The sequence below is a fragment of the Oncorhynchus keta genome, chromosome 19 (genome assembly GCF_023373465.1).
Source record: "Oncorhynchus keta strain PuntledgeMale-10-30-2019 chromosome 19, Oket_V2, whole genome shotgun sequence".
Classification (NCBI taxonomy): Eukaryota; Metazoa; Chordata; class Actinopteri; order Salmoniformes; family Salmonidae; genus Oncorhynchus; species Oncorhynchus keta.
In genome coordinates this window covers 49,964,133-49,976,514 of record NC_068439.1, presented here as the reverse complement: position 1 = coordinate 49,976,514, position 12,382 = coordinate 49,964,133, and the positions used below count along the sequence as shown (strand labels likewise).

The 12,382-nt window shown below is 47.3% G+C and overlaps 1 protein-coding gene across 5 annotated transcripts in view; it reads right to left on the bottom strand.

Annotated features, from left to right (window-relative positions):
- Positions 1-458: 458 nt before the first annotated feature.
- The window catches only part of LOC118398408 (bromo adjacent homology domain-containing 1 protein-like), a 91,079-nt gene continuing 79,155 nt past the window's right edge, over positions 459-12,382 (bottom strand). For 3 of the 5 annotated variants that reach the window (XM_052470733.1, XM_052470732.1, XM_035793705.2), the window contains 6 exons: positions 4,424-4,609; positions 2,756-2,900; positions 2,486-2,605; positions 2,107-2,135; positions 1,850-1,876; positions 459-1,390 (listed from right to left, as the gene is read on the bottom strand). In XM_052470733.1, the coding sequence (XP_052326693.1) occupies positions 1,098-1,390; positions 1,850-1,876; positions 2,107-2,135; positions 2,486-2,605; positions 2,756-2,900; positions 4,424-4,609 (800 nt within the window). In that variant the 3' untranslated portion in view covers positions 459-1,097. The remainder of the gene's footprint in view (positions 1,391-1,849; positions 1,877-2,106; positions 2,136-2,485; positions 2,606-2,755; positions 2,901-4,423; positions 4,610-12,382) is intronic. The other 2 variants (XM_052470734.1, XM_052470735.1) reach the window with 2 other exon arrangements.

Here is a 12,382-nt window from a genome sequence, read left to right as displayed (position 1 = left end):
TGTGGGTGATGCGGTTTTGGGGCCAGGACACCTGACACCTGTATGCAGGCAAAGTGCGGGGCCAAGGACAACATCCGTGGGACGATGACTGACTCAACTACTGTAAACTAGCCTACCTAATTGAATGTTTTCACTGAGTGTTTGGTCGCATAAATCTAGCATTCTGATCCTCGTGTATGCCTAGGCTTACAGTTTCTGCGAGTCGGACGGCAGAGTCTCTGTCCCACTACGTATCTCCACAAGAGGGTGCTGCTCACACACACATACACACACACACACACACACACACACACACACACACACACACACACACACACACACACACACACACACACACACACACACACACACACACACACACACAAAAAACTCAAAACACCATGGAAATATCTTGCAATGATACTGTCCATTGTTATGACATTATTACATTGAGATTATTACATAGACAGTAGTCGAAGTAGGTGATGACTGAAATGTTTAATGGCTGTCAACAGAGACAAGACAAATACACCCATAAACCAAATAAGAGAATTCCCACATACATCCCCAAAGTCAGGGAGATGATTCATATTTTACTGAAGTAAAACTACTAAGCACACACACAAAATGGAGACATTAAAACAGAACGGATCAGGAGAAAAAACCCCACAGGCTTTCAGTTGACAGACAGAAACATGTAAGAGATGGTGCTCGGAAAAAGCAACACAACAAACAAACTCACTATTCCCTTTACTGCTGGTGAAACGAAACACCTCAAAACCAAAGCGGTGGAACTATCAGTCCATCTCAAACATTACCGAAGACAACCTCTACTTCTACATTCACTCACATTGCTAGAAACGCAAACATTACCGAAGACAACCTCTACTTCTACATTCACTCACATTGCTAGAAACGCAAACATTTGTTTCAAACATCGTGAAAACTGAGTCCGCTTACAGACCCACTACACTTGTAAGAGCTTGACGTAGAAGCTGCCCCGAACCACAGATCTAGAATCAGATTACCCTCCCCCAATCCTAACCTTAACCTTTTATCTGAACCTAGACCAATGGTTAGGAGCAACCTGTACCTCCTCCTAGCCTACCCTATTGCCTTTAGTAACAGATTTGGAAGTACTGGCTTGGTGATTTGAGGGGGCTTTTGTAATTGGACATTTCCATAGAAGAATACGTATTCTGATTGGTGCTTTTCTGCAGGGGGAGGGTGAAGGCGGGGGGTGTTTTGCATGTCTCGAGCTTAGTTCGGTCTGAGGTGGGGCGGCCTCCTTTGGTCTGAGGAGGGGCGGGGGTTCTGGTGGGTCTAGAGTTGGGGACCATAGGGGCTGATTTGGCCGCTTCAGAAGACCCAGTCCTTCTTGTTAGGGGGTTCAGATAGATCTGCATAGTCACTAAGTGAAGAGGCGAAATGAGGGGTAAGGGTGACGGCCAAGGGTGAGAGTAGGGGACAAAATGAAGTTTTGTAGGTGTGAGCAGGTGGTAAGGGTTTGAAGTGTTGGGGTGCGAGGGGAAAGGGTAGAGATGACAGCAAGAGAAGGGAGGATGTGTGTGGAGGAGGGGGAATGGGAGGGGATGAGAAGTCATGGTGAGACATGGTGAGAAAATGAGAGAGAAGGATAAAACAAGTGTTCAAACACAGTGCTGACTCGTACATTAGAAACCATAAGATGTATTTGCCACAGATAAGATTTGATTTCATAAAACTTGACAGACATTGTATTTTCTAGAGAGAGATAATGCATGGGATCAGGAACAGGCGGTGGAGTATGGAGGCATAGTATACAGAGCTAGACTAACATGCCCTGTAGACGGTTAAGAGTGTTATTCCAGGAGGTTGGACTGAGGCCTACCTTTACAGTGCGTCACCTGCCTCGACCCTACGGACGAAACACAGAAGCAGGTCAGTCTATCTGGGAGGTATAGCATCCACTCGAACCACGGCACTCATACCATTTACCAATGGCATGTTACAGTAGGATCAATCTAACCAACAGCTGTTTCCCATTAATCTGGCCATTCCTCTCCCCAAGGTCCTGTTGTACAGCTCAGTGCTGACCTCTGCCTGTGGGAAGAGCACACTACAGTAGAAATTCAATCATTTTCTTACCGACACTGGCTGCAGGCTCCTTGGTTTTGCTGCCAGGAGAGAATGAGAAAGGAGAAGTTAGGCTCCATCATACAAGCAGGGAAAGTATTGTCAATCTCACACTCTAGTCTAGAACAAGGATGGACAACTCTTGTCCACGAGGGCCACAGTACTGCTGCTTTTAGTTGTTATACCAGGTTACCAAGACACAGATATACGCCAGTATCCGATTGAAAAAAAAAGAGCATGGAAACCAGCAGACCTTCAAGGACCAGAGTTGTAACTCCTGCTCTGGAGATCTATTTGAGAAAACGTAAAAGACGTATAGACTAGAACAGTACATTCAGAGCACATTTAAACAGCTCTTCCCTGTTAGGCCTACTGCCATAGATGTACATACCTTTCAGCTTTCTTACTGCAGGGGGCTGTGGACCCTGGGGGGCCAAGTCGGGGGCCAGGCCGAGCCGTTTTAGAGATACATGGACTCTCCTTCACACTGCCTACCGGACTCTTCACACCACTGAGGGGGGATGTTGGAAAGAGTGAGAAAACCGAAAGTGTATGATCAATTTGTTGAAATGTATCTAGTGCTAGAGTTAGAGTAGAGGGATAGTAATCGTACTGTACCTCTCTGTGTTTGCAGGTGATGGTTAGTGATTGTGTAATGTACCTCTTGGCTGATGCTGGTGGTAAGGGGCTGTAGTTCCGTGCGGTGGATGTAGAGGGCAGTGTGGAGGTTGTGTAACTCTTCTTCAAAGAGGCAGGGCTGTTCATTGATGGTCTGGACGGCAGGGCCAGAGACACAGGCCTAGCTGCTGTTGCATAGGGGAAATATGGGTGAGGAGGGTATAACTGTATGTTTTTATGTGGGTGTGTGTGTGTGTCCTCTGACTTCAAAATGGCCCGAGTTGCTCCCCTCCTCAAGAAACCAACACTCGACTCCTCTAGACCTGTAGACCTGTATCCTTTCTTTCTTTTTATTCTAAAAAAAACTTGAGCGTGCTGTCTCTTATCAACTTTCTCGTTATCTCTCTCAGAACGATCTTCTTGACCCTAACCAGTCAGGCTTCAAGATGGGTCACTCAACCAAGACTGCTCTTGTCTGTGTCACAGACGCTCTCCTCACTGCCAAAGCCGACTCTCTCCTCTGTTCTCATCCTCCTAGATCTATCCGCTGCCTTCGACACCGTGAACCATCAGATCCTCCAGGGCTGGGCGTCTAAGGCTATGCACACTCAGGCAGGACACTCCTACCAGGTGACGTGGAGAGGATCTGTATCTGCACCATGTACTCTCACTACTGGTGTCCCCCAGGGCTCGGTTCTAGGCCCTCTCCTTCTCTCTATACACCAAGTCACTCGGCTCCGTCGTGTCCTCACATGGTCTCTCCCTATCATTGCTATGCGAATGACACTCAATTACTTTTCTCATTCCTCCCTTATGAAACCCAGGTGGCGACATGCATCTCTGCGTGCCTGGCAGATATCTCAACTTGGATGGCGACCCGCCACCTCAAGCTCAACTTCGACAAGACGGAACTGCTCTTCTTCCAGGAGAAGGCCTGTCCGCTCAAAGACCAATCCATAACGGTTGACAACTCCACAGTGTTACCCTCCCAGAGTGCAAAGAACCTTGGCGTGACCCTGGACAACACCCTGTCGTTCTCTTAAAACATCAAAGCAGTGATCCACTCCTGGAGGTTCATACTCAACAACATCCCTAGAGTATGACCCTACCTCACACAGGAAGCGGCGCAGGTCCTAATCCAGGCACTTGTCCTCTCCCGTCTGGACTACTGCAGCTCACTGTTGGCTGGGCTCCCCACTTGTGCCATCAAACCCCTGCAACTTATCCAGAACGCTGAAGCCCGCCTGGTTTTCAACCTTCCCTAGTTCTCTCATGTCACTCCGCTCCTCCACTGGCTTCCAGTCGAGGCTTGCATCCAGTACAAGACCATGGTGCTTGCCTGCAGAGCAGCAAGAGGAGCTGCCCCTCCCTTACCATCAGGCTATGCTCAAACTCTACATCCCAACCTAAGCACTACTATGGGAGGGCAGCTCCCGCTCAGCCCAGTCCAAGCTCTTCTCTATCCTGGTACCCCAATGGTGGAACCAGCTTTCCCCTGAAGCAGACAGCAGTCCCTGCCCATCCCCCAAACCCTTTCCAGCTCTGACTTGGTGTTATCTATGTTATTAAGGAAAAATGTACTTTCTATGACTGATATAAGGTTGTCCCACCTAGCTATCTTGAGATGAATTGTAAGTCACTCTGGATAAGAGCATCTGCTAAGTGACTAAAATGTAAGCGTAAATGTGTGTGTGTGCTTGTGTTTGTGTACCTTTCCCAGCAGGCCCTTTCTTGGTGTTGGCGGCCTGGTGTTCCTCTGAGATGTTGAGTCTCTTGAGGACGTCGGCCAGGGCCATCTTCAGCAGCTGGATCTCATCCTCCTGCATCTGCATCCGCTGCTCCAGGTACGTCAGGCGGTCCGCCACGTCCACGCCACTCGCAGCAGAGCTACGGTCATCTGGGGAGCACAACCATCGATTGAGTTAGCCCACTGAGCTAAAGCCACTGCTCCAGGTACGTCACTATGTCCATCCCGCCTGCCACCAAGTTAGAAACATAGGTCATTGTAATCCTTTGAGCTAAAGCCATTTGTACCTAGCCAGCGCCACCAGCGCCACTGGCCATTGGGCAATGAAAGACCATGTTAGCAGCCACCCAAGAGTTTCTGATGGTTCCAGGTGAGCGATACAGACTCATCAAAGTGAAGTCTTCACACTTCAGACATATCGCTCACCAAAAAAAATGAAATGCTGTAGACATAGAAGCTGATACAAACAACACACACGCCACAGACAACAGACAGGCATCTGCATCCCGTCTGACAGATTCCACTTGCATAAAAACCAAGAGACCATGTTCTATAAGCAACATCAATAGGAAGAACAATCCGAAGAAATGGCACCATTTTGTAAATGGACGTAAAATCATTTTTAAACGAAAGAGATCGAACACTTGAACCATATGAGAGTAAAACCACAGAGATTAAATTGAATACATTCGCTAATACAAAGACCAAGACAATAGACACCATCTGTGTGGTTTTAGTAGACGTAATCCCAATGAGAAAGATGGTAATAAATGACTGGTGGAATAGTAAACAAACAAACAGAAAAAAAAGCTGTCGTGTACCATTGGAAACTCTGTGGGGTGAGGAGTTGTCATAAAGATTCCTCATATTGGTTGACCCTTCCTCCGCTCCAGACCTCCTCCTCCTCCTCCTCCTCTCTTTCACTGTCTGACAGACGATATCTTCTTCCTCCATCCGAGTGATGGTCGTCTCTCTCTATCTCTTTCTTTATCTGTGTGTTCCGCTGGCTAGTGTCTGCTAGGATCTCATCTCTACTGCTCCATACACTGTTCCAGTTTCGTCACACACACAGTAGAACCCACACGGAGCTCTCCTCTTTCCTCTCTTCCTCTCCTCTTCTGTCCTCTCCCGTCAGCCTCGCACCAAGATGATAACAAGTACAGCAGAGATCTCTTCTCTTCCTCGCCTCTCTACCTCTCTAACTGCATCACATCCAGATCAGAAAGAGTAGCATCCCAGTCCAGATGGAGTCCATGGTGAGGTTATGAAATGTTGATATTATCTATCTCTCCTTTATCACCCTTCCCCTCTCTCTCTCTCTCTGGGTGGTGTCTGCCAATGTAGGGCACGCTGATGTTTACAACATCGCTTAAAGCCTTGATCTGAGATTGTGTGTGTGTGTGTGTGTGTGTGTGTGTGTGTGTGTGTGTGTGTGTGTGTGTGTGTGTGTGTGTGTGTGTGTGTGTGTGTGTGTGTGTGTGTGTGTGTGTGTGTGTGTGTGTGTGTGTGTGTGTGTGTGTGGAGGGGTTAGGGTTAGGGTTAGTGTTTGATCATGCTTATACACTTTTGCTATCCTCTCAAATTCAGCCTGAACGGTAGGGTTTGGAGTGTGTGTATGTTTTGTGTGTGTGTATGTGTGCGTTATGCAGTAGCACAATGATAATCCCCCAGACTGAGCCTCTTTGGTACGAGTGACTCCACCCCCACCCCGATAAACTTTGCCAGAGAAAAAGAGAGATGGACAGAAAGAAAGATGGAGAGAGAGATAGAGGGCGTGATAGATGGAGAGTTAGACAGAATGAGAGATAAGCAAAAGAGCGATATAAAGCAAGGAGCGAGAGACAATCATCTGTTAATGCTCCTCTCCTCTCTTCTCAACCTTGTGCAGGTTGCATGTCCTTGTGTTGTTCTCCTGTAAGCAGCTTGTCCAGTTCATCAATCAAATCAAATGTTATTGGTCACACACACACACGTGATTAGCAGGTGTTATTGCGGGTGTAGCGAAATGCTTGTGCTTCTAGCTCCGACTATATACATATGGATGAGCGATGTCAGAGCGGAACGGACTAAGGTCCAGGTCTTTCCAGGTCTTCTATTTACAGGAGTACATGTCACTCGGACTATTGGTGGCTAAAGGTGAGACACAACCGGTGCTGACACACCAGTGACTGACACACCGTGCCAGTCAGGAGATCTCACAGGGCACCAGGTGCATCTAAAGCAGTCTTCCCTAAATAGGGGGTCAAGAAGACCACAGATTGTAGTAGCTATATATAATTATTTATCTACAGTAGCTATTATATGTCTATAGTACCTTCAGCTTGGGCACGCTATCTGACAGATGTACTAAACTGTGCCTCGATTTGACCAGAAAACGGGTGAAGACCAATTTCTAAGGCTGGTTACAGGTCATCATAGTAGAAAAAAACTAACTGGCCATCCCAGAAGTCTAACGGAGAGATACAAGAGATCACTAACACCTTATTTGAGCAGGCTCCTAAATGAAAATAGATTTTTTTGGATTTGTGCATTTTTAGCACTTTAAATGTGTTGTATTTATTTAATTTTTATTTAATTTTAACCGTAAAGTCAGTCAGTGTTTTTAATGAGAACTGTGAAGAGACCGGAAATGATACTGAAAGACCAATAAAGTAAACTAATAAACTAAAGGAATGGTCAGGAGGTACGCCTCTCTATGTAGCCATACTGTATGCGTCCAGGTAAAGGCTGCTACACGTGTCTCTGTGACTTAGTGTTTCTGTTCCTGTCTTTGGCTGTGACATCAGGCCTGTGCCACCTCCAGAGTCCCCATATGGGACCGGGATTAGAATAGCCCATAATCCCAGACCTGGAAAAGGGAATTAGTAGAACACAGCTCAATCTCTGCTGCTGCTGCATAGCCTATCCACACGCAGGTTATACACACGCATGCTCATGCTAATGGGATTATGTAGACTCACGCTACACAATTTAGAAAACATAACTAAACCCGAGGCCTGTAGCAGAGATGGTGATGGAGGGAAGTCATCTGCGATTCTCCTCTCCCAGATGGTGTGGTTTGTGAATGGCAGAATGATCAGATGTCTATTCATATAACAAGTTCACAACCCTGCTGCATACCCACACATACGCCTCCTGTTATTAATCCACTGACACCAACACCCCCAAGTGAGCAAAGCTTTGCCAAAATATAATTATACAATTTTAACAAATTCAAAGACCCCCCCCCAAGAACCTGTCCTTCTGTTACTTTACCTATGCAAATTCTACCCCACCTCTCCATTCCCCACACCTTTAGCCCTCCCACACCTACAGTACCTATCATGAAGTCTGTGTCTGGAGCCAGCAGGGAGTCGTGGTGGTAGGTCTCCCTGAAAGAGGGCCTCCTCAGTCCCGTCTCCTCCATCCCCAACCCCTGGTCCACCAACTCCTCCATGGAACTGTCTTCCATCGACATCCCAGACGCCAGGCCTACCCGCCTCTCTGTGTGTGTGTGTGGGGCTCCTACGAAAGGCTGAGGGTTACTCATTTTCCTCCTCCTCCTCCTCCTCCTCCACTGAGCTCATCAGTGACCTTCCCTAAACCGCTAACCCTCACTACGCTCCTTTCCTTCCTCCCTCTCTCCATAGAGGAGTGTAGATGGGGCGTAGAGAGAGATGGGTGGGGGGGTGATGATATCATTATGGAGAGATTAAAGGCCCTGGTAAGCCATCTCAAGCCCTCAGCCACGGATAACAGGACAGGGGAGGGAGGGAAGGAGGGAGGAAGAAGATGGGGAGGAAGGTACAAGAGTGGATGACAGGAAGGGAGAGAGAGGAGGGGAAAGGTGAGAGGGCACCTGGTTTCAGACAGTTACCTGCAGCTTCCACCTAAGATGGAGGGCAGGGGCTGCATATGTGTCTCTATCTGGGTGTAAACAACACATTCCTAGAGCTACAGTGAGAATGGCTCACACACACTCTTCATGTTCCTCACACAAGATGCATGGGATTTGTATTGGTAGTAAACTGCCTAAACCAGAGCGCTTGCATCAGATTGCCAGCTGGTCTGGCTGCTGCAGCAACAGAAGATTAGGAAGGGAAACTTGATCAATTAAAAGCATGGACAATAAACTGGCCATGGTACTTATAATTATGGGGATGGCAGCTCCAGATTAAGTTTGCCCAATGATCAAGGATCGGCTCCACCTAGGGTTGCAAAAATCCAGTAGATCTCCCAAGATTCCCAGTTTTTCCAGAAATCCTGGTTGGAGGATTCCAGATTCCTGCCTATTCTGGGAATCTTCCAGCCGGGATTTCAGGAAAACTGGGGAATTTTGGGAAAGTTACCAGATTTTTGCAACACTAGCTCCAACCCTCTCCAATCTTACCATTAATTATTACGGAAGGAAATATCCCTTCTCTCTTTTCTCTCCAAAACTCTTGAGCGTGCCGTCCTTGGCCAGCTCTACCGCTATCTCTCTCAGAATGACCTTCTTGATCCAAATCAGTCAGGTTTCAAGACTAGTCATTCAACTGAGACTGCTCTTCTCTGTATCACGGAGGCGCTCCGCACTGCTAAAGCTAACTCTCTCTCCTCTGCTCTCATCCTTCTAGACCTATCGGCTGCCTTCGATACTGTGAACCATCAGATCCTCCTCTCCACCCTCTCCGAGTTGGGCATCTCCGGCGCGGCCCACGCTTGGATTGCGTCCTACCTGACAGGTCGCTCCTACCAGGTAGCGTGGCGAGAATCTGTCTCCTCACCACGCGCTCTCACCACTGGTGTCCCCCAGGGCTCTGTTCTAGGCCCTCTCTTATTCTCGCTATACACCAAGTCACTTGGCTCTGTCATAACCTCACATGGTCTCTCCTATCATTGCTATGCAGACGACACACAATTAATCTTCTCCTTTCCCCCTTCTGATGACCAGGTGGCGAATCGCATCTCTGCATGTCTGGCAGACATATCAGTGTGGATGACGGATCACCACCTCAAGCTGAACCTCAGCAAGACGGAGCTCCTCTTCCTCCCGGGGAAGGACTGCCCGTTCCATGATCACGGTTGACAACTCCATTGTGTCCTCCTCCCAGAGCGCTAAGAACCTTGGCGTGATCCTGGACAACACCCTGTCGTTCTCAACTAACATCAAGGCGGTGTCCCGTTCCTGTAGGTTCATGCTCTACAACATCCGCAGAGTACGACCCTGCCTCACACAGGAAGCGGCGCAGGTCCTTATCCAGGCACTTGTCATCTCCCGTCTTGATTACTACAACTCGCTGTTGGCTGGGCTCCCTGCCTGTGCCATTAAACCCCTACAACTCATCCAGAACGCCGCAGCCCGTCTGGTGTTCAACCTTCCCAAGTTCTCTCACGTCACCCCGCTCCTCCGCTCTCTCCACTGGCTTCCAGTTGAAGCTCGCATCCGCTACAAGACCATGGTGCTTGCCTACGGAGCTGTGGGGAACGGCACCTCAGTACCTCCAGGCTCTGATCAGGCCCTACACCCAAACAAGGGCACTGCGTTCATCCACCTCTGGCCTGCTCGCCTCCCTACCACTGAGGAAGTACAGTTCCCGCTCAGCCCAGTCAAAACTGTTCGCTGCTCTGGCCCCCAATGGTGGAACAAACTCCCTCACGACGCCAGGACAGGGAGTCAATCACCACCTTCCGGAGACACCTGAAACCCCACCTCTTCAAGGAATACCTAGGATAGGGTAAGTAATCCTTCTCACCCCCTAAAAGATTTAGATGCACTATTGTAAGTGGCTGTTCCACTGGATGTCATAAGGTGTATGCACCAATTTGTAAGTCGCTCTGGATAAGAGCGTCTGCTAAATGACTTAAATGTAATGTAAAATGAAACACTCAAACTGACTTTAGATGAGTGTTTAGGGATAACTCTATCCTACTATTCCAATGATGCAGGAATGGAAGAGTTCAACAACAGACGAAAGGGTATGAGGTACACGAAGGGCTTCAACAATAAGAACTACAGTAAGCTTCTTCCTTTCTGTCTATTTTGCACTTACTAAATTGCAAGCAGATGCTCTGCCAACCCAAGGGTTCTGCACTGTACATTATTACGAAATGTTTGCACTGCTCACTGCTGATGTAGGGTAGCTAAACTTGTTGTTCACTGCCTGTGGTTAGTTTGAGCTAGCATTGCCTTATGGAGTGGCATCACCTTCCTTAAAGAGCTGGAGGTGCCGCTGGCAACTGTCCCTCTCGCCCATAGAAGCCACCTAGCTTTTCCTGGTTTAATACCTACAGTAGTGGTGGGAGTGTGAATTGCTGGTGCCTCGGGCAGCTTACAGTACTGATGGGAGTGTGTATTCTGCCTACAGTACTGATGGGAGTGTGTATTCGGCCTACAGTACTGATGGGAGTGTGTATTCGGCCTACAGTACTGATGGGAGTGTGTATTCGGCCTACATTACTGATGGGAGTGTGTATTCGGCCTACAGTACTGATGGGAGTGTGTATTCGGCCTACAGTACTGATGGGCATGTGTATTCGGCCTACAGTACTGATGGGCGTGTGTATTCGGCCTACAGTACTGATGGGAGTGTGTATTCGGCCTACAGTACTGATGGGAGTGTGTATTCGGCCTACAGTACTGATGGGAGTGTGTATTCGGCTTACAGTACTGATGGGAGTGTGTATTCGGCCTACAGTACTGATGGGGGTGTGTATTCGGCCTACAGTACTGATAGGAGTGTGTATTCGGCCTACAGTACTGATGGGCGTGTGTATTCGGCCTACAGTACTGATGGGAGTGTGTATTCGGCCTACAGTACTGATGGGCGTGTGTATTCGGCCTACAGTACTGATGGGAGTGTGTATTCGGCCTACAGTACTGATGGGAGTGTGTATTCGGCTTACAGTACTGATGGGAGTGTGTATTCGGCCTACAGTACTGATGGGAGTGTGTATTCGGCTTACAGTACTGATGGGAGTGTGTATTCGGCCTACAGTACTAATGGACGTGTGTATTCGGCCTACAGTACTGATGGGCGTGAGGATTGCCAGGGACAGATTAAGGGCTGTTTTTTTTTATTGTACAATGTTAGGACATCTACTTTGTGCATGACAAGTCATTTTTCCAACAATTGTTTACAGACAGATTATTTCACTTATAATTCACTGTATCACAATTCCAGTGGGTGAGAAGTTTACATACACTAAGTTGACTGTGCCTTTAAACAGCTTGGAAAATTCCAGAAAATGATGCCATGGCTTTAGAAGCTTCTGATAGGCTAATTGACATCTTTTGAGTCAATTGGAGGTGGACCTGTGGATGTATTTCAAGGCCTACAGTTGAAGTCGGAAGTTGACAGCTGTTGAGAGAATGCCAAGAGTGTGCAAAGCTGTCATCAAGGCAGAGGGTGGCTACTTTGAAGAACCTCAAATATAAACGATGTTGATTTGTTTTATTACATGGTTCCAGATGTTGATTTGTTTTATTACATGGTTCCAGATGTTGATTTGTTTTATTACATGGTTCCAGATGTGCTATTTCATAGTTTTGATGTCATCGCTATTATTCTACAATGTAGAACATAGTAAAAATAAAGAAAAAACCCTTGAATGAGTAAGTGTGTCCAAACTTTTGACTGTTAAACACGTGTATATATATATAATACAGTTGAAGTCGGAAGTTTACATACACCTTAGCCAACTACATTTAAACTCAAATCGTGACATTTAATCCTAGTAAAAATTCCCTGTCTAAGGTCAATTAGGATCACCACTTTATTTTAAGAATGTGAAATGTCAGAATAGTAGAGTGATTTATTTCAGCTTTTATTTCTTTCATCACATTCCCAGTGGGTCAGAAGTTTACATACACTCAATTAGTATTTGGTAGCATTGCCTTTAAATTGATTAACTTGGGTCAAACGTTTCGGGTAGCCTTCCACAAGCTTCCCACATTAAGTTGGG